At 32.0% G+C, this 23,706-nt stretch overlaps 1 protein-coding gene across 1 annotated transcript in view; it reads left to right on the forward strand.

The window, feature by feature from the left end:
• Nucleotides 1-23,706, forward strand: part of LOC114324552 (DNA-dependent protein kinase catalytic subunit) — a 105,402-nt gene that overhangs the window by 32,019 nt on the left and 49,677 nt on the right. Inside the window, exons 14-18 of the mRNA XM_028272413.2 lie at nt 2,156-2,337; nt 3,078-3,387; nt 7,142-7,309; nt 11,539-11,866; nt 13,842-14,252. Coding sequence (XP_028128214.2) covers nt 2,156-2,337; nt 3,078-3,387; nt 7,142-7,309; nt 11,539-11,866; nt 13,842-14,252 — 1,399 coding nt within the window. The remainder of the gene's footprint in view (nt 1-2,155; nt 2,338-3,077; nt 3,388-7,141; nt 7,310-11,538; nt 11,867-13,841; nt 14,253-23,706) is intronic.

The raw sequence follows: 23,706 nt of genomic DNA on the forward strand, positions 1-23,706 counted from the left end.
CGAGACAAATGACAATCGATGAAAAGCTCTATTGGGGCCGACCGACCGGCTCTGTCCCGTCATACAGCTGACCGACTATAATAACTTTTATTTATATTTAATTTAGAATGTGTGTACTGATTTTCAGTCTTAGTAAATGGATTTAATTACCTTCGTAGGAAAGCAACTTTGATACCCTCTCAGTAACCCCTGTTCTACGTTTCACTTGACCGACCGCAGTATGTTTCTCTACACACTCACAGTAATCAACTGTGAAAAATCTAGCTTTAGTAAATTCAAAGAGATTTTTCAGCGCTGCCTCTTGGTCTATATGCTCCGCATGGAATGAAGAGGAATAAGTAAGATGGATTCTACCCTCACTTGATGGAAATTCATTTTATCTAAGAATCAAACATTTAAAATTTGTTTTTTACGCTTCCACAACATTTATTACTTTTTATTTTCACTGCAGCTGTTTCGGCAGAGTGTTTTTCTCAAGTGATGTACTTTTACTATGCGTCTACACTTCATAGTCTTTAACTGAATAAGTTGTAGAGGGGAGAGCTGTTTGTCTATGTCTGTATTTCCATATATTCTAATAAAGAAAGCTTAAGGCCTTTATTTTGAGTATGGAAAATTTGACATTGGTCGTTAAAAGAATGATTATGTTCAACAAGATAAAAGTGCGCACGTAGAATCTGTTTTTCTATTATTGAAAGTCTTTGTGTGTTCTGCTATACGTTTTTTAAAGTTTCTACCAGTTTGACCGACAGTTTTTGGACTGTCATCACATGTAAGTGTAAGTGCTTTGGGAATAAAGTCTTCCCGAAGTTATTCAGTTAACCACTAAAAAGTGTAAACGCATAGTAAAAATATATCTCTTGAGAAAGCCATTTTACAAACAGCTGTAGTGAAAACAAGTTGTAATAAATTACTAAGGAAGTAAAAATCTTTTCTTTTATGTAGATGATATATAATTTATTAAAATTTTCTAAAAAGATCCACGTTAGACTTAAGTGGATACATCAATAGTACAAAACAAACGTTTTCGGACTAATCAGTCCATCATCAGGTTAAAGACTTCAGATCCAAAGTAGTTGGAACTAGCTACATAGGTAGGTCGAATGACCTTACCAGTATAAAAATTAAGCCATTTCGGCTACATCGATGGCGACAATAAATCGATGTTATAAGAATACAATGTAATTAGACTATAATGGAGTCTTCATCTTGGCTTTAAACTGACAGACTGAAGTTTGAAGCCAAGATGAAGACTCCATTATAGTCTAATTACATTGTATTCTTATAACATCAACTTATTGTCGCCATCGATGCAGCCGAAATGGCTTAATTTTTATACTGGTAAGGTCACTCGACCTACCTATGTAGCTAGTTCCAACTACTTATCTGAAGTTTTTAACCTGATGATGGACTGATTAGTCCGAAAACGTTTGTTTTGTACTATTGATGTACCCACTTTAAGTCCAACTTAGATCTTTTTAGAAAATTTTAATAAATTATATACCATCTACCTACAAGAGAAGATTTTTACTTCCTTGGTAATTTTTTATTATGGTATTGGGACCGTGCAAGTTCGGCAAAGCGACACCTGGTTTCATAGCTCTGCACTTTTATTCGCACTTTTAATTATATTGGCCAATTATATTAGTCCTAGTTACTGGATAATTGTCAAGGCTATAGCCCAAAAAAATAATAAGAAAAAATAAGATTCAGGTTATGTTAGTAAAACGTAAACAATTATATGTAGTAAATAAAATTAGTTATTAAAATGGAGTACTTCAAGCAAACTACAATTAATTAAATTTACCTTTATATAATAATTGCATATCATATCAATATTGTAGAGCAACATATAATTTTTCTTTTTCAATGACAGTAGATATGAAATGTACGTCAATTTGACAATTTCAATTGACAATATGAATTATTTAAGAAAGTTGCAATATTTCTCCGCTATTCGCGCACGATCGTTTAACGTATCCCTTCCAAGTACTTGCACACCGCGAATACAGCCAATGAGAGGAATTCTTTCCTTTTTATTTTATTTTTTTTAAGTTGTAATAAATTATGCTGGAAGTGTAGTAAACAATAGTTTTCAATGCTTTATTCTTCCAATACGCTTGTACATATTTTTCTATTTGTTTGTTCTTTTTAGGGCTAAGATCTATGCTTTTAAGTGACACCACTCATAAAAATGTGAAAATTTTCTTGGTCAAAGTCATTGATAATATGATACACATCTTCAATCGCTATGCAAAATTTTTTCTGGAGCCTTTAATAAAGTTTATCGTTGATCTGTGTGCCGGAAGTACTATTAACTATTTCGTTACGGATATGGTAAGTTATGGTCGCTATAATTATTTTTAATTCAATAAAAGTGCGAAGAAAAATGTCATCAATAAAAAAATAGTCCAGGGAGGGAGAGAGAGACTAGAGAGAGAGAGGGATGGAAAGACTAGAGAGAGAGAGATGGAAAGACTAGAGAGAGAGAGAGATAGAAAGACTAGAGAGAGAGAGAGATGGAAAGACTAGAGAGAGAGAGATGGAAAGACTACAGAGAGAGAGAGATGGAAAAACTAGAGAGAGAGAGAGAGAGAGAGAGAGAGAGAGAGAGAGAGAGAGAGAGAGAGAGAGACAGAAAAAGAGAGAGAGATATTAATGAGAGGGAGGGAGAGACTAGAGAGAGAGAGGGAAGAAAATACTAGAGGGAGGGAGATACTAGTGAGAGAGAGGGAGAAACTTAACACGTTGGCTGCATGTTTTTTGAAGTACTTCTCCCAGAACCTGAAATAATTTTTGTAATATAACGTAAGTGAGCCCATATCGCTCATCAGCGACATCAGCACTGGAGAGGGAAATCGGATGTCCCCGATGAGCGACATACGCATCGAACGTCTTGCGAGAGAGAGAGGGCGAGACTTAAGAGAGAGAGAGAGAGGGAGAAAGAGACTAGAGAGGGAGTACAAAGCGAATATGACTGATTTAAAAATTACTTATAACGACAAGAATTCCTGTGAGTTTCATTATAATGTTTATCTAATTTCTATATCTATGCTCTAACAATCTATATCTTCTAGCTTGTAATTATTTCAAAATGGGCATCCATGATACCAAATCTCTCTAATCAAGAAGCGGTTTTGGCTTCTAAGCTTCTCGAATTCTTAATAAAAAACCTAGAAAGAGACCGCCAAGATGTATTTAAATACAACATCGAGTTGCTGAAACTAATCACCGAGGCGTGGAAGAAACATCTCAGAGTGCCCACACAAGTCATCGAGAATTTATTTTCTACGAAAGAGACAGCAGAGATTGGTATATACGTTTCGTCTGTGCTGTTAGTCAATGGTCTGGAGCCGTGGGAGAGGGGTGAGGAACATCGATTTTTAGGTAAGTATATAACTTTTTTTAGGGTTCGGAAACTGTTGTCTTAGTGAAACTTAGTTGTTCTATGGTGGGATGTAGATCGAACGCGCACACTGTTGGATTTTCTCGACGTGCCGGCGCACAGTGGTTCCAAATGCTGAAAACGTGGTCATGAGGCGAAAAAAAGTTCCTATGTAGGGATTTTCATGTTTATAGTTGTTTTCTCATACTATCTTAGAGTCATAATACGCAGGTATAAGGATCAGACTGGATGTATTCTGGTTCAGAGCTCAGGAACAAGTGAGCCATGTCCGAGGTTATTTTGGCCGGCAGAGAAAGTGAAAAATAACGCGTATATTGAAAACGCTGTAAAACGTTTTGTAGTTTATCAATTTTATCGCTGTAAAGCAGATTCTTGTTTTTCAAGAGTGCAGTAATGTAAGATGGAAATTAACTTAAGATTTAGTAACAATAAATGCCTTAAATTTGTTAATGCATTAATAGTGAAAATATACTTGAATTAATCAAAATTTTTTAAAAATACATTCAAAAAGTACAAAATTCTGCATAATTCTGCGACTAATGTTTATTAATCTTAAAATATATAGTAAGAAGATACAGAATCACTTTGGTTTAGCTGTTTATGACTGCCTATGCATTGCCGAGTTGTTTGAATACAAAAGTGGAAAATGACGCATCTTACATGATTCTGGCGATTGTTGAGTATGTATGGGCGGTTGTACGTAAGTAATAGGTTCTGAATATTGTACTTCATAAAGAAAATATATTGGTAATCAGCAATTTCAAAAGTCCCTTGTAATATAAAATTTTTATGTTTTTGAATTTCTTTCGGTCATATTGGATCCGCCATTTTGTTTTAAAAACAAGAATGTGTGTGTACTTTGTACGCACGTAAGAAGTTATACTTCTACTACATATTATGTGATTTTTAAGACAATACCAAAAATTTAAAAAACTAGAATAAAACGCACACAAACACATTGAAAAATGCCACAAAGAAAAAATGATTTCTGAACGATAATAATTGTTGGCAAAAATTTTAAATACGCATTTTCTGAAAAAAAAAATTATATAACAAATATACTTACAATCATAACATGCATAAAAAAATAAAAAAATAAAACTTGCATCGGGAATTGAACCCGTAAATTTCGTGGCGCTTTGACTCGTAATCGAAGCGTCGACTCACTCGTCCAATCCCACATTATTTATCATGTGGAAAAATACGGTAACTGAACGTTTTACTGTTTGACAGTTGTATTGTAAATTAAATTATGTAGTTTAAATTTTGTGGAAGAAAATATAAAAATATAACAAAATAGTAAGAAAACAATATATTAGATGAAGATTGGTAGAACTTTTGTTGGTAATCAAATTAAGTATGTAAATTAAAGCATTACATACCTACTAGATAAATAAATCTACGCCAAAAAATCATAATTTAAAAATAAAAATCGAACCTAATTTGGGAATTCTCTCTAAAATCCGCATTCTTGAGAAAATAAATGTATGTATTTCAACCTAATCCAAATGTATAATTACAATATGATTATAATAAAAACTACTTACCAAATTAGAATGAGTTTTCCTTGTCCAAAATAGTCCAAAAGTCCAAAAATATAGGTATATGAAAACTATTTAAAAAGGCAGTATAACTATTAACTAACTTTTGTTTGTTGTTTCTTTTCACACAAATTTTAAAACGCAACAACCATTAATAATCTAACTACAGCTGTGCCACAGCCGCCATATTGAATAATTTTTGACATGTCATTTGAACATCCAATCAGAACAAAGTTATAATGCGCATGCGCCCGGTCGCTAGGTTTTACCATATAAAAATTCACCCTCTATCGCCGGTAAAGAAGTATAACTTCAAAAATTATGCTAGATTTGTAATCAGCGACATTAAACTACCAACTTTGACAAAAAAATTTGCGTTTTAATTGATATTTTAAATTTCTTTCCGCCCTGTTGGATCCGCCATGTTGGATCCGCCATTTTGTTTTTCAGAAAAAATAATGTCAGATTCGTAATTACCGATGCCAAAAAGCCTTAAGAACGAAAGTAATTCCGAATTGTATAAACAATATACGCTTTTAAAGGTTCATTACCACGTTTTCGGCATTTGGAACCACAGTGCGGCGGTGCGCGTTCGATATATACACAATCATTACAATATGTTAATCACTTATCACTTACAATTGCTGAATCTGCGATCCCTGGTCCATATAAAAGTAGAATATTACTTATAAAACTCTCTTATTGCTTTTATTGGGTGCTTTCTTAAGGGCGAGGGGGGTATGGTTTGAAATATTTAATTCTTTTTATTATTTCAAATAAAAGTGCATACTTTCAAGAATAGTTTGAAAATTGAAATTGAGCTTTGAAAATTTCAAAATAATCGGAGTAAAATTACCAGAGATACAGCGTGTTGAATATCCTCACCTTCGACTCGCTTTGCCGCGACTTCGCGCCAGCACGCTTGAGCTTAGTGAGAAACGTTAAGCAACTGTTCGCCTTCTCTTTTGTAGATTACTCCTTGATTCAAAAAACATATACCGATGTGCATCACTTTACGATTGGGCAGACAAATACGAAGATGAATATGCAGTTGTCAAAACTTTAAACGCATTTTTCTCAAAACTTCTTTTTCAAATGCGATGGACATTGTAACTGAAAAACTACTCGGCCGATCTACCTGATATTTTGCACAGATTTTCTTTAGACATTTCATGAGATAACAACGTCGAGGTATTTTTCTTTTTTTGCTTATTTTTTGTTCAACAATAATAAATCTGTTGATTTTCACCAAAATTTTTACCAAAAATTTCATTTTTTTGACTTCTGAGTGATACCAAAAATTCAAAAATCATTAAGAATAAAAAACTCGACGTTGTGACCTCGTGAAACTCATAAGCTAATTAAATCTTTTTGAATTTTTTGTTTCCTATGATCTAGTGACCAGTTCTGATGTCCACCGCAAAATCCATTTTTTTGTGAGCTGCCTGTCAAAATTTGTCACCAATGGCTTATTTTTCAATATTTTGGACTAATTTTTTTTCTAAATATTCTTTGAATTTTACTTAATATGTTTATTTAATTTAAAAATAAAATAATTGTACCATAGCTTCGAAAAAAATTCACAACAATGTGCTTGATATGTTGATTTCAAACCATACCCTCCCCTTAACCAAGCGGCCTTCCTTCGACGCAGCTCTCTAGAGCGTAGCGATTCCTTTTTCCTCTTTTACCTGCTCATATTTATAAGATGCACTATCTATGATGCAGCCAAGACTTCCATCGTCTTTAAGAGTGTCATACCATCTTCCTTAACACTTTCAAGTCCGCCGACGCGGCTCCCGTGTTCACACTGTTATCAATCAGGCCCCATCGACACGGCTACCGTGTTTACACTTCAACAATTTTCCAATGACTGTATAAAAGTGGCTCATGAGACAAATATCTGATATTGGCCCGGAGCTGAAAGTGTTATATAAGATAGTCATTGAAATTTTAGTGCCTAACTCAACTACATCCTATCAACAGTTTGTATTGGATTGTCCCAAGGATTTTGCTTGTGTTTCTGTTTAAATGGATAACGCAGCGAATTTTGCATTGTTTTGTTAAATTATTATTTACAGGACAATAATACTGTAGTTCGTATGTTATAACAGAATTTTTATAATAGTATTATGCTACTTTAAGTTTAAAGTCTTTTTAAGATCTTTTACTATATCGTTTCGTTTTTGTTTAGAACTGATGTTGAAGCCACTAAAGTCGTCAGAGAGAAGGATCTACAGAGCATGCGCAGAAACTTTGGGGCCAATGTTGAACGTTCTAAAGGCGGAGGAATACGTTGAAAGAGTCAGTGACTTTCTAAAAAACATGTGGCCAATTGATAAGTACGTCGCTTGTCTAGAAGGTAAGGATTTATAGGGTTTATAGAACATTTAGTAAAAGAATATAATAAAGTGACTTCTAAATATCTACACTGCGCGTCAGAGAAAACGGGTAGCCCACAAAATTGGTTATTTTTGATGTCTCGAATTTCCTAAACCTGTTGTCCGATTTAAGTGATTTTTTTAATATCTACACCTTTAGCAGGCCTTATTCTTTAGCAATATCGCAGTAACAATATTGTTGCTAAACAGGTAAATTTTCATTGTATACCGAATACCGGGTGAACCAATCAAACTGTGTTTTTTTTTCTCAAAAAGTTCGCGTTACCCTGTGGAATATTTTAGCATTTATAAAATACTGAAATTAAAACCCAACTATAGCCTCATGTTTTCATAACATTCTGTTTTTTGATTCATTCGCTTATGTTGGATAAGATACTTTAACAACTATTCATATTCTTTATCAGTACATGGTGTGTCTAAATAAGTGCGACAAACCTCAAGGGGTAATTCTGCATGAAAAGATAATGACCGTTTGCTTTATAAACATATTTCCGCAAATGCTTCGTTTCCTAGATACGGGATGTTGAAATTTTTCTTACAGACTGACAGTTATTGACCGTTAATCAGTACAGTGATTCAGAATAGAGCCAACAGACACCACGAGAAATTGGAAGGCCACCCCAACCAATTAATATTACCACTACTCCAGCCAATAAACAACAGAAGATTGCGAAGATTATGGCCCATAGATCTTCGCTGACACTGAGGTGAAACCGCTGGGTGATGTGCCTCATAACGCCATATTAGGGTACAATATTATAGTTTTTGTTATTGTGCTTGTTATCAAATTAACTTAGAGAATACGAAATTCTGATTGTTAATAAATAATTATATACAGTTGAGTCCGCGAATCTTTACCCGTGCGTCATCATTTAAAGCATACGAAATAAGTCGGAAATTGAAATTTACTAAACGCAACAGCAAGTGACAGTAAGTGACTTGCTGTTGCGTTTAGTAAATTTCAATTTCCGACTTATCGACTTATTTCGTATGACAGACTGACGATTTATTTATTGCTCTAAAACCGGTTAAGATATGCAAATGAAATTTAGTGGGTTTTAAGAGGTAGTTATTGCACATTCTTTGATATACAATTAGGAATTTAATTTTCACCATTGGCACGCATACGGGTAATATGACCCTTTAGTGCGCCAGTGGTGAACATAAAATTCTTAATAATAATAATAGTCTCCCGTTTTATACCGTTGTTGCTTTGGGAGTATATCAGGGTAGTCTGCTATATCTAGGGCCTACGGTATACAAGGAAGGTAACAGGGCCAGTGCTACGCTTCAACCGCCTATTATTACCCCTGGTTTTACCCAAGGTACTCATTTTATTCAGGCTGAGTCGACCTGGGGCCTATAAACATTTTTTTTAAATGTCTAGTTGTTCTTGCCGGCGGTAGGATTTGAACTCCGGACCACCGGCACGCGAGCCAAGCACACTACCGCTTAGCTACGCGGCCCCAAAATTCTTAATTGTATGTCAAAAAAATGCACAATAACTACCTTTTATAACCTACCAAATTTGATTTGCATATCTCAACCGGCCAACATCCCGTATCTAGGAAACGAAGCATTTGCGGACATATGTTTATAAAGTAAACCGTCATTATTTTTTCATGCAGAATTACCCCTTAAAGTTTGTCGCACTTATTTAGAAACACCCTGTACTGATGAATAACATGGATAGTTGTTAAAGTACCTAACTTTTTATTATCCAACATAAGCGAATGAATAAAAAAAACAGAATAAACAGTTTAAGAAAACTTAAGGCTATACGCTCTGAGCTTCGCCGGTGTCGCTAACTAGCGGATTACTAGCGACTTTCGCCGGAAATTTTTAAATTTATTATTTAATTTTTATCGCGTAATATTTACAACGCAAAAAAGTTATTACATTGTAATCGATTTTTTTAAGATTATGCTAATCATTTTGACGTTCTATTGATGAAATATTAGTTTCTTACTTCAGATACTTTCACAATTATCGTGTAGATGGCGCTTAGATGAAGATATTAATTTATAATTACATATTACGAAATATTAAAAAAACTTAAATTCAAATATTTAGAACGCAAGTATATTTAAGGCAAAAATATATACCACAGCTTTGACCAACTAATATTTTTTCCTAATAATGTTTTTAATTTCGATGTTTTAAATTAATCACATTGACATTTATGTCAAATTTCCAGAAAAAGTTCCCTGACTTGTCTCTACTGGCGCTCACGAACTTTTAAATATCCCCTCTACGTACGAGCTCACGGCGTATAGTTTTAATTTCAGTATTTTATAAATGCTAGAATATTACATAGGGTGTTGTGAACTTTGAGAAAAAACACAGTTTGATTGGTCCACCCGGTCTACAATGAAAATTTACCTGTTTAGCAACAATATTATAACAGCGATATTATTATATTAGATTATAACAGAGACATCAAAAATGACCAATTTTATGGGCCGCCCGTTTTCTCTGACACGCAGTGTATATGATACAGATCAGATACAGATGTGTTTTGAAATTAATTGGAGATTCTTTGGTCATCGGTTTGTGTGCAAAAGTATCGAGATTTAAAGTGCATTAAATGTTCATGAAAATGCAATGGAAAAGAGCAGGGTCAACGATACAAATTGTGCAACAAACTACCGTTTTTAAATACCGGAGTTATATAACTGTCACGCCACTTACTAGGGAAGGTGTGCAGTCTCAAAGATAAATTAAATAATCCTTGTAGAGGTTTAGATATACTGTAGGTAGACACATATTTTTAAAAATTATGAAGGAATACTATCAGTACCATAACTCATGTTATTTTTGAGACCATTTATAGTCAAAGACTTCAGAAAGTGAAAATTGAATGAATGTAATGTCAACAGAATTTTTACTTTAAAATTCAAGTTACTTAAATTAACTTTATCTGATCTATATATACTAGAGAAATGACTCACAAATAAATTTGCTATTTCATCACTTAGTGCTGTCGCCAGGGGGGTACAACGGCCTCCTTTATTTAGATGGATTTACCCAAGTTTTTTATGTATTTTGACCGGTAGAACACGAATTTTTTGGGTAAAAGTTGGTCCGGATGTCGATAAGACTGTTCTAAACAAAAATCTTGCAAAATTACAAAAAAGTGATTTTTCGCAAAACAAAAAACATTTTTTTGTATTTTTTGTGTCATTCTAAGCAAAAAATGTTCTTACAGTTTTCGACATAAACGCGGTTGAACTTTAAAAAAAAAAATCGAAAAATTGCAATCGCGTTTATCTCGAAAATTATGCATCCTACGAAAAAACTTGTAATAACATTTTTTTTTCTATTCTCATACTATAATATATCAATTATGATGTCACTACCTGTATCATAATGAACTTCATTATGATAAAGATTTTCATTAAGATACAGCTTTTTAACCAATAGAATCGCGATATGGCATTCGCGATAAAGGTGGTACACGCGCAGTGACCAATGGCGAGTCATATACATACGCTTTGACAGTTCTCAATATGTAAACAAACCGTCAAACTGACAAACTACTGAATTTATTTGTGTTACAAAATTAATAAATTTGAATATATTTTTTGTTGTGAATGATCATAGAAAAAATAGTGTATACAACTTGCATTTAACTATCATTATGAAGCTCGTACTCTATACGAAACTCGCCGCATACGGCTCGTTTCGTAACCCTCATACTCGCTTCATAATGACCATCATTAAATGCTCGTTGCATAATATACTATTTACTTAGAATGACCCAAAAAATACAAAAAATTGTTTTGTTTTGCAAAAAAATGCTTTTTTGTAATTTTGCAAGTTTTCTGTTTGTAACAATGTTATCGATTTCCGGACCAACTGCTACCCAAAAAATTCGTGTTCTATGGGTCAAATTACATAAAATAAACTTGGATAAATCCATCTAAATAAAGGAGGCCGTTGTACCCCCCTGGTAAAAGCATTAACTTGTTTCAGGTGACAATTCATTAAAATGCATAACATTTGGAATTCTGTGGCATTTATTTAAGAAGTTTACATGATTTCAAAATTGTTTTGAAACTGAGTCAATAGATTCTTCAATGTTGGAGATATAAGATCTTTTGCATTGCATTTTAGAACTATATTTTCTGTCATTTGTTGTAACACGAGAAAATTTCACCTTGTGGTTATCATAACTTTCAATTTTCAGGTATAGCAATCAAGTACCCTCTCATAGTGGACACGTACCACGTCGTCCGTATAATAAGCACCCTGAACCAAACGAAAACAGACGACAGAATCATCTGTTTGAAAATCCTTCTGAAAAGACTGGATGTGTCTTTAGACATCTTGGATCAAGTGACCGACTTTCAGATAATAAATTGGAATGAACATATCGATGATTCCAACCTGGATATTCAAATTCTTAGTTTAGAATTGATCAAGAGATGTTTAACACATTTTGTGACTTACCCAGACTTTGAAAAGGTTCTGACGGCACTGGCTCGGAATATTTATCATCCAAATGCTGTGTTCAGGTAAGTAGGAAAGACGTATTGATTATTGTTTCTTTTGTTCGTAATGTAATCGTTTATCCTCGGAAGAACGCGGTAACTTGAGTTTTCCTAAATATTCTACCATATATCGCTTTTAACGTTCTCGTGCAAAGACGACTAGATATGAACCAGGATCTACGGTTTCGTTTTGATTTAAATCTGTCTCCCTCCATCCTCCGATAGTACTATTTCTAGGTCTACCTGTTGTCAAGGAGGCTCTGAGGAAGACAAATTTACACCAACACGACCGTAGTTTCTCGATATAAATTAAAACTATTTATATCGCAGTATGGTTAGAACGCCCTCTAACGGGGAATAAGTGAAATGAATTTCGACTCAATTCAAAATAAGATTTGCAGACGATACCGCTATTTTTGCAGACAGGCTAGAAGAACTGCAACGATTAGTAAAAGAATTACATCAAGTCAGTATAAAATATGGGCTACAAATGAACGTTAAGAAAACCAAGTTTATGCTTATTTCTAAGCAACACACAGTAGGAAGGATAGATACAGAGTATCTAGCCTTCATGTAGAAAGACTGAATAACTGCAAATATCTGGGAACCTGGGTAAATGAAAACAATGACCAAGGTAGAAAAATCAGGACACGCATCGAAATTGCAATAAAAGCATAATTTATAAAAATGAAAAAAATGTTTGTTTCGAGACCTTCCTCTGGAGCTGAGGATAAGAGCCCTAAGACGCTACGTGTTCTCGATTTTGCTCTGTGGAATGGAAAGCTGGACACTAAAAGTGACAACATAAAGAAGTTGAAAGCATTTGAGATGTGGTGCTATAGAAGGATTTTGAAAATACCATGGATCCAACGAGTTATGAATGCAAAAGTGTTGAAAAGGCTACAAAAGGATTGCGAGGTGATAAAGAACATCAAAACAAGAAAGCTGGAATATTTGGGCCACATTACTTACTAGTGGTGCGAAATATGAGATATTAAGGCTCATAATGCAGGGCAAAATTAAGGGAGAAAGATCCATGTAGAAGAAGAAGAATTTTCTTGCTGAGGAACTTAAGAGAGTGGTAAAGTTGCAGCTCAGTAGATCTTTTCAGAGCTGCCGCCAATAAGGTACGGATAGCTGTGATGATAGCCAACCTCCGATATAAGTAGGAACTACAAGAAGAAGAAGAAGACCATCGATTGTCAGTATGTAAAGGATTTATATTAGCATCCAGAAAATAAGAATATTTAATCGGTTTAATTTTTAAAAGTCTTAAGTAAATATTAAATTATCTAGGCCACGCATAGTGAAAATTGCAAGCAAACAAAAATATTGTTATTAGTAAATCACGGTCACATTAGACAAATATGAAATCATAACAAACAAATACAATTTATTTATTTGTACGTAAAAGGCATGAAAGATTATTCATTATTCAGAAACAGCATTAGTTAGAGTCCAGACGGGGTAACAACCATCCAACACCAACTAGTTACTGTCATTACGTAGTGCGTTAATAAATATATTCAAGTACATTTTTAAGTTAATCAACCCCATCACCGGTGGTTGTAGGGTGGTAACCACCATAAATAGCAAATGTTGATTCAAGTTTCATTGTCTGCGTATCAAGTTTATGTAAGTAAGAGCCAGATCCAGAAGATACGACTGCAGCATCTCTGAATCTCATTTTTTGAAGATATACTACCATCAACATATCCTTCAGCAAACCTTCAGTACTCTTCAGTCCACCATGTCGCTTCAATGCTGTAAAAACTGGCTCCAGAGTCTGCCAGAAGAGTTGCCGATGTTCGACTCAAACAGTGACCTGTTTACTTGTCAGGATCGCTCAAACCCAGATATTGTGCAATGATGAAGGGGATTTTTCCAAAATATATTTTTCCAACTGGTTGTACAGTACAAACAGTGATCTTGTCTACAGCTATGATTTGATATTCTAGCTATATTTAATACACAAATAACTATTGAAATAATTTTTTAGGTCGTGTTTGTTCGATGTGGCCATTGCTATGTTCAACACTAACAGTGATCATACCGACACGTGTAAAGGTATCTTGATCCTCGGTCTTGTAGACCCCGATATCGACAACCAGAAAAAAATCTTCGACTTCTGGGAGGCAAACGGAGTCCTACCGCAAAAGATCATCGACAGATTTTCATTTTTACTATCCGAATTATACAAGTCGAAAATTGAAGACAAGCTGTTGGGTCTATCTTCGTATTTTCTCGTGAATATGCTGGCTACCAGCGAGAAATACGATGCTATGATTTTCGAACATCCCTTAGAAGATTGTAACTTTGAAGATTATGATTTGGAGACCAATTGGAAGTTGCAACATCCCTCAGTGGTGCCTATGTTTGCTGAAACGTTAGATGTTAACACTTTGGGAAGGTGAGTACAAGTAGCTGTAGAACCCCTCCAATATCATTCTAATACTTAGAAGAACATCATCATCATCATCAACAGCTATTCCATCCATTGTCCAATGGAAGCCTCTTTTTCTCCATTCATTTCTGTTCTTTGTTTTTGGCATCGGTTCGTAGCCAGTCATTCGCTTGATCTCATCAGTCCATCTGTTTTGAGGTCTACCTGTACTTCTATTATTTGCTCTAGGTCTCTATTCAACAATTCGCTTTGTTCAACGGTTGTCTTCCATTCTGCATATTAGGGGAGTGCAATTAGAACGAAAAGATACAATGTTTCGGAAAAAACCAAACAAGGTTATATTTTTCTAAAACTTTTTTTGTTAGTTTATAAATATGTTAAAGTAAAAAGTTCTACTCACAAATTTCGCCGCTAATTGTTTATTAATTGTTTAAACAATAACAATTGTTTTGTATAAATAATGTTAAGATTATGGGTGAATTCAACATTGTATTTTGATAAAAAATGTTTTTATTTTAGTTTTGATTATGCTGAAGCCGAATCTGACATTACAATTTGCAAATTCAAAATGGCGGATTTTTTCCTAAAACTCCTTCAAAAGCAGTTGTAAAATTCGAATTTTTTTTATAAAACGTGTTTGTTTACATATATGTGGATATTTTTGAGAGGTTGCTGAACCTGAATCAAATTTTGATAATTTAAATTATAAAATGGCAGATCCAAAATGGCGGATAACTTAAAAAATAGTTGTAAAATCATAATTTCTTTACAAAATGTATTTATTTCTACATATATTTATTTTTGAGAGCTTTGATAAACCTAACTTAAATGTTAACATTATAAACTATAAAATGGCGGATTCAAAATGCGGATTTTCTAAAAAGAACATAAAAAAGAACATTTTTCTAAAATATTTATTGTCTTTATTTTTAACAGGTTGTTAAATCTGAATTAAAGATTAAAAATTTAAATTTCAAAATGGCGGATCCAAAGTGGCGGATATTTAAATGAAAAACAAGTAGAATCCAATCAAGCGAATATGGAATTTCATTCTTAAAAAAAGATAAACAAATAATTTTCACAATATTATTAAAAATTAAAATGTATTCGAAAGAAAGAACAAATTATTCAAAATCTATTTCTTCAATATTCATGAAATTGTTGCAATTATAAATAAAAAAGTTATTCTTAGTAAAAAGGTCTGCATATTCTAAAACTTTAAATGCAATCATAAAATATCAATTTTTATCAATTTTGTACAAGATATGTCAATAAATAAAAATTTCAGTTAGGAGTAAAATACCTATATTTTTCATAATACTGAAAATTGTTATTATGGAAAGTTGCTCAGAACTAAAAAACATGTGTCAATATGCAATTACACTCTTCTAATCGAAATATTGTGAACTATAAAGGTACATATTTATTGCGCGAGATATAATTTGTTTACATACTACCTCGTATAATATTGATAAAATATAATATTTTATATTTGCATATTAAGTGTTAGACCATGCAGAGCTATTTATGATGAATAACTTTCTTCATAAAATTAATAATAAATCGGTTATCATAAATAATAAGTGAAAATTTAATGATGTTGGGTATAATTAATTTGAAAGAATATTTAAAACAAACAAATTTTCGATTAGAAGGATATAACTACATATTGGAACATAGTTTTTAATTCCAAACAACTTTTCTTTATAAAAATTTTCGATATTGTGAAATATAAAGGTACTTTACTCTTGAGTGAAATTCATATTTTTTGACATACCTCGTACAAAATTAACAAAATTTGATATTTGATGGTTGCGACTTATGTTATATACGATGCAGAGTATTTTACAAAGAATAACTTTTTTTCGTAAAACTGATATTAAAAAAGTTATCAATAGGTTCCAAGTTACGCAGACATACTGTATAAGAGCTAAAAAAAATTTTTTGTTGAACATTTATTATTGTTGAAGCCTATTATTAAATATATTTTAGGTAAGTTTTACAGAAAAAAGTTTTGATCACTCTGTATATACATTTTTTCAGCTGGTAATTTTCGGTTTTTGTATTACATTTTTGTTATCTTTCTTAGTTTTCTCAAAAAGAAATTGTTTATTTCATTTTTAAACTAAAATAATTCAGTGTTTTTTAAATATTACATCCTAAGCTTTAAAAAAAATATCAAAAAAATTGTATTAGATTTATTCAAACTTCAGTAATACCGTCTTAAAGTGGTGGGAATTCTGTAAAACTACGAAGTTTTCAAAAATTACATTTTTTGAGACAGCGTATTATTTGAATTAAATTTTTGAGATTTTTTTTGAATGAAACATCGTTTAGTAAGATGATTGAGAGGTAAGTTGTGCAAATTTGAGAGTTTTATAAGTAAAATTGTATTAGTTACACATTTATAAATCATTTTTAAACAAAATTCATGTAAGGCTCACTTTCCGCCAACACCGTACTTATGTCCATACACTTTATTTCTTTTTATTACAACCATAAGATAGCTTATTTAATTTTCTTTTATGTCCAATTTGTAAAATTTCTTTTGATCCATTAGTTAAAGAATTACATTAAAAAAACTCAATTGTGTACTTCTCCCAACTCTAGTTTACAGTGCGCCAATGTGTGTGAGAAGGGTGACTTTAGCGTTATAAATAAAAAATTACAGAAGCTAGAGATTTAATTTTAGAAAAATCTTATATAAGGTTTTTTTTTGTAAAATTTTCTGAATTTTTCAATGGTTAAGTCAGTTTTTTTCTAAAAACTATATTTTTGGAGTTATTTAAAAAAACATCCAACTTCGCTGTTCATTTGTTTAATAAAAAATGAAGCACCCACTTCTCGAGTAGAACTTTTTGATATGTTGTTTATTAAACATTTCTTAATGAAATTATAAAAAGTTTTATCTTGTTTGATTTTTTCCGAAGTGAAAATCTAAATGCACTCCACTATATGTATCCTGCCCAGGATCATTCATATATCGCCGCCGCCTACGAAAAGTATAACTCCGAAAAATGCCATTAAGAATAGAACTTTCAATGAACGCCGCAAAAAATATTATTTTCGATTATATGATTGTGAAAATTATAATCACTAATAAAGTGTTAACGAAAAAAATTATTTTTTAAGGAGTATCAGCAAAAAACATCATTTCTGTTTGTGGGTCCACGAAAATTATAATTACTAAAAAGTTCTCAGAAATAATTGTTTTCGTCGGCAGAAACAGGAACAGAAAGGGAAATAATTGTTTTCGTCGGCATCGATTATGAACTAAATATTTTCGTTATAAATATTTTGGGAGTTATAATCTTCGCGGACACGTATATACAAAAAAATTGTATCGCCAACACTTATCAAAGAGTTAGTATTTTCACTGGAAATGTATTATAGGTCTGGATCCCGCTTATGAAAAAAAAGTTGATTAATAGCAAGCTGAAAATTTGTTAATAGCTTAAGGGTGTCTAGTCGGACAAACTTTGATATATGGGAACACTGGAACAGGGGAAGTTTTAATTGTGGAACAGGTTAAAAATTTGGAACGGTCAGACCACGGAAACGGCACGTGTATTTTGTCCGACAGAACAGACTTAAACTCTCAGAACAGAGATTAAACTCTCATGCAAAAATCAGACTGCTATTTATCACCAAATGGGCGCTTTAATGAGTGGAACATGTAGAATATGTCAAATGACAGGAATTATGACAGGTGATAAATAGCAGTCTGATTTTTGCATGAGAGTTTAATCTCTGTTCGGAGAGTTTAAGTCTGTTCTGTCGGACAAAATAAATGTGCCGTTTTCGTGGTCTGACCGTTCCAAATTTTTAACCTGTTCCACAATTAAAACTGCTCCTGTTCCAGTGTTCCCATATATCAAAGTTTATCCGACTAGACACCCTTAAGCTATTAACAAATTTTCAGCTTGCTATTAATCAACTTTTTTTTCATACGCGGGATCCAGACCTATTAGGAATCACATTAATCATAGGTACCAGCGATCTATCTTCATGTGTATCCAGTATTTGGTAAGATTAATTTGAATACTATTTGTAATCTTCCAAATACTGACCATGCTAAGGAATATCTTCTATTTAAATAAGTCTTTGGGTTAAGCTTTGATAGCTTGTCCTATTGTTATGCTCTCTATTTTCTCTCTGTTAAGAGATTGATCAGCATCTTAGTCCAGAGAAATAAGGTTTTTCTCGTGACACATCCCCCTCCAGGCCGAAACCAAATTTTTTGAGTAGTATGGACATCTATATTATTAACCTATATGTTTCCTGCAGCCGATTTTGATGATATACATAGTTATAAACAAATGAAGATCGAAAAACGGTAAATTATCGCTTTTTTCGTCTATTACCAAAAAGTTAAGCACTTTAAACAAATTTGAGAGTAAGAATCTCATAAATCGTATAAAAAACTTCAATATGGCATTCGCTGAATATGTCCAACCTTATTGGTTGCTTAGAAAATTGCAAAATAAATCATAAATATTGAGTTTTTATAAATATTCGTAACTTAGGTAAATATTAACTTAGAATCTTCTTATTACGCGGAATGCCGAGACTTCTTGTACTTAAATTATATTTTAAATTTCAAAGCAATTGGTCAAATAGTTTAAAAGTTATTTAATTTATTTTTCCCAAATTCATTTTTTTTGCAACACTATAAGTCAGAAAATTATGAGGTTACAATAATACTTCGGACAGTTTATGAAAGAAGAACATTTATACTATTACCTTAATTAAAAATAAATGACAAAAAATAATTTTAAACAGTGTAAAATTATTTTGCAAAAACATGTCCATTTTTTGCTTACTTATAAACAATTAGAATAACTTTTTAACCGTTACCCGTAGAAAAATTATTTTTTCATATTTAGAAAGACTGAATTTTTATACACATTTAGAAAGAAAAACAACTGTTCTAGGACATTTAGGGACAAAGTTAGCCCCCCCATTTTTTTAATTAACATGTTTTTGCAAAATTATTTTGCAATATCTATAATTATTTTTTGTCATTTTTTTTAAATTAAATTAATACTGTAAATTTTCTTCTTTCATAAACTATCCAAAATATTACTGTAACTTCATCATTTTCTGACTTACAGTGTTGCAAAAAAAATTAATTTTGGATAAACAAATTAAATAACTTTTAAACTATTTGACCAATTGCTTTGGAATTTAGGGTGTAATTTAAGCACCATAAGTCTCAGCATTATATGTAATAAGAAGGTTCTAAGTTAATTTTTACATAAGTTATGAATATTTATAAAAACTCAAAATTTATGATTTATTTGGCAATTTTCTAAGTAACCAATAAGGATAGACATATTCAGCGAACGCCATATTGAAGTTTTTTATACGGTTTATGAGTTTATTACTCTCAAATTTGTTTAAAATGCCCAATTTTTTAGGAAGAGACGAAAAAAGCTAAAATTTACCGTTTTTTGATCTTCATTTGTTTATAACTATGTATATCATCAAAATCGGCTGCAGGAAACATATAGGTTATTATTATAGATGACCATATTACTCGAAAAATTTGGTTTCAGCCTGGAGGGGGATGTGTCACCAACACGATATTTTTTTTCCTTATTTTTCTGAACTATCTTATTAATTCGATTAATTAATTAATTATTTTAATTACTACTCATGGAAACAAAACCAAAATTTAATAAATATTTCCAATAAAATTTATTCTCAGGGGTAATTGATTTTAAAGCATTACCTTTAATTTGTGGCTTCTAGTATTTCTCGTTGCTCACTTCATCCGGGACAAAACAAGGAAAATAAATGTACTCAAAATCATGTAAATTCTAGAAATACTATTTATTTATATGCTATACCATAAATATACGATTCCAAATGTATGCTAAAACTCAACTTTGTTGTAAAATTTCTTATCTAATAAATTAATCTTTAATTCTACTAATTTCCTTTTTTTAACAAATTTTCCTTTAAAAGATTCGGTAGACTGTTCTTATTATTATAAAAATAAAACAAATTTTAATTTTCACCTTTTTAAATAGATTACTTATATCTTCTATGAGTTTATGAATGATTGAATTATGCTGTAAAATTGTCAAATTAAAACAAATTAATATGGTATGCAATATAAAACAACTCTCCTTTTTACAAATAATCTGACTAACCTTTTTTATCTTCTATACTTCTTATCATTGATTGTGTTGTCCTCGGTTTCCCCACACGTTCTCCTTCGGATTCTGCGACGCTCCTTACTCTTCCAACTGCTTCACCAACAAACAGCACTCGCTCGAAAACTCTCCTTAATTTAGTCTCTGACTCGATACAAACAATATCAATCTTTATGCTTCCAAGATTTTTTTCTCAGCTCGATATCTTGTGCAAAATTGATAAAAACCGAATACTCGTTCCAGACAGAAACTGGAATCTATTCGGACACGAGATTTTACTTCTGGACTCGATCACAATTTCGTCTCAACAGAAATCTGCTTATACGGCCACAAACTTTACACAAAATCACTACTTTCTGAACTGGACTGCTCTCTTCAGATCTTAATTACACAGTAAAAATTTTTTCCTTCATCCATCTGAGACTAAAACAATCTACTCCCGTCCATCAGTCTCCTCGCCAATCAAAAGCATTCTCTCTACACATTTCATCCCTACTTTCCTTTCTTAAAAACAAATAGTGTTGTATACAAATTTTCCATCTTGTAAAATTCCAGTAGATACCAAAATTAATTTTTGTCTTACATGCTAGAAAAACCCTATATTCTAAAACTAAACAATTTTGTTAATTACCGTCTTTACTTTCTAGGAAGCATTAGAAACACTCCCGTCAAACCGCAAATACATCCACTTTCTAAAACCGATCGTAATGTAGTTCTATTGTTCTTGAATTGTTAAGACCGTTCGTAGAATCTTAATCACTAATGTTTTTCACTTTCCACGAAACACTGCTTACGACTAAAAATATATTATTTACATATACAGGGCGATAAAAATGTACGATCCCATGGTCTTGGACATAAATTGAAATCTTTAAATTTTCCCCATAAAATTATATACAGTCGGAAAAATGAAAGAATATTTTATTTTGTATTCGCTGTCTTTTTCCATAAATAACAAACTTTGTTATAGAAAAAGACAGCAAAAACAAAATAAGTGATTTATGTGATTGTTCATGGGTATTCTTTCATTTTTCCGACTGTAACAATATATACGGCTTAACCTTTTCTGTATTGTTATTGTCCAGAGTTAGACCAGGGCGCATCTGTAAAAATCTTAGTACATTTGGACGTTGAGAGGTGACTCAAATTTTTTTGCAGAAATTGCTTGAAAATAAATCAAATAATAATATTTGAGTTATCCTCCCTCTCAAAAAGGTCCGGAACATTGTTTAAATTATCAAAATGTCAAAAAATTAAGGAAAAATTCGATTTTTTTCTTGGTTATTTGATTATAACTTTAAAAGTATTCATTTCCGAGAAAAGTTGTGCTAACATAAAAGTTGCGTAATTACATTTCCTACAATATAGAATTGGTTAAAAATTTAAAAAATAGTCACCCTTGTTGCAAAATAGCAATAATTGTGAAAAAAACATACAAAAACAAGTATTCGCATTTTACGTTTTTCAACCATTTATGCTACACTTAGGACCTTCATATTTTACCCTGAGAAACTTTATGATACAGTAAAACAATACTTTAAATTTCATTAAGATCGGTTCAACAGATTTTGCAAAATAAATTTTGCAATCCAGCTTTCGTAAAAAAAATTCATTTTTTCAAAATGTTACAGGACTGAAAATAAAGCAGATAGCAAGTTGAAAATTTTTTTGCGTATAGAAGTGTACTGTACCTTTCATTTGCAATTTTGCAAAATTAAATCGATTAACACCACGGCGTCAGGAATTTTTTTAAATAAACATTAATTATTGGTGCTACGCGCAGGACAGCGGATAGTTTGCTCTGATTGGGCATTCCAATGACCTTTGACAATGATTGATACATTTTAATTTTTATTACATTTCGATATAAATAAATAAATTTGTTTATTGCAAAATAAAAGCACATACTCTATCCTTTGAAATAACACTTTTATTAGCAAAAACTTTCTTTGTTCATATATTTTAACTTAAATAATAAAAGTTTATTATTTTTAAATATATGCAATTGTTTAAACAATATTTCACAAACAATAATAAAATTAGTTTGATTTTTGTGGAATTAAAATATTAAAATAAAACAAAATATAGAGTAAGATAATAATATATTAGATAATCATTGGAAGAAATTTTGGTGGAAATCTACTTGTGTGAATCGAACACCGCTGTCCTGCGCGTAGCATCAAAAATTATCGTTTATTTCAAAAATTTTCTGACGCCGTGGTAATTAATCGATTTTAATTTTGAAAATTGCAAATGAAAGGCACAGTACACTTCTATAAGCAAAAAAAAATTCGACTTGCTATCTGCTTTGTTTTCAGTCCTGTAACATTTTGAAAAAATGAATTTTTTTTGCGAAAGCTGGATTGCAAAATTTATTTTGCAAAATTTATTGAACCGATCTTAATGAAATTTATAGTATTGTTTTACTGTATCATGAAGTTTTTCTGGGTGAAATATGAAGGTCCTAAGTTTAGCATAAATGGTTGAATAACGTAAAATGCGAATACAGTGGAACCCCGATAAGTCGGCCCCCGATAACCCGGAACTCCGGCTAACCCGGACCGATTTTTATCAGACAAACATTTCAACAATAAAAATGTATTGCTGTTACAAAATCTCGTGAACCTAATTCATTCATTTGGTGACGTCAATATACGAACGAAACGATTGATGAATCCGACATTACTGAAAATATCAGGGTGCAGATGGGACCCTGTCGCGCAATTCGCAGCAAATAAAATAGTCGTATGTTTTTGGCTTCATTTTATTTCGTTTATACATACGCATTTTCAAGGTTCACGAGGTTTTGTACCAACTCTATGTAATATAATATTTGAGAGATAATGGAACCGGATTGAACTACATATAACATAGTAAAAATGACTCATGGTACACCACATTCATTGTCGAAAACAACATGCACCTGTATTATCCTTTATTTTTTTGAAACTGTCTGTGTTAGCATTGTTTAGAAAAGACTATTAAAATTCTTTTTTTAACAATGTTCTAGTCATCACTTTTATTAAATAACATAACATCAGAGACGGTATTATGTGTAGTAAAGTGGTATTATTGTTGGCTTCCGTTTTGTAATCGTTCGTAAATTTATTCAGATTTTGTGTTTGCGTGTCTTTTGTCTATAAGGGCAACAAAACGTAAAAATGTTGTAGTGACAATGGAAAAGAAACTAGAAGCATTAAGTAGAATTGATAAAGGTGAATCTTGCAGCATTATATTATGGTGTCGGTACATCTACAGTATCGGATTGGAAGAAAAATAGAACTAAAATCGAAGAATTT

The sequence above is a fragment of the Diabrotica virgifera genome, chromosome 3 (assembly GCF_917563875.1).
Source record: "Diabrotica virgifera virgifera chromosome 3, PGI_DIABVI_V3a".
NCBI classification, from domain to species: domain Eukaryota; kingdom Metazoa; phylum Arthropoda; class Insecta; order Coleoptera; family Chrysomelidae; genus Diabrotica; species Diabrotica virgifera.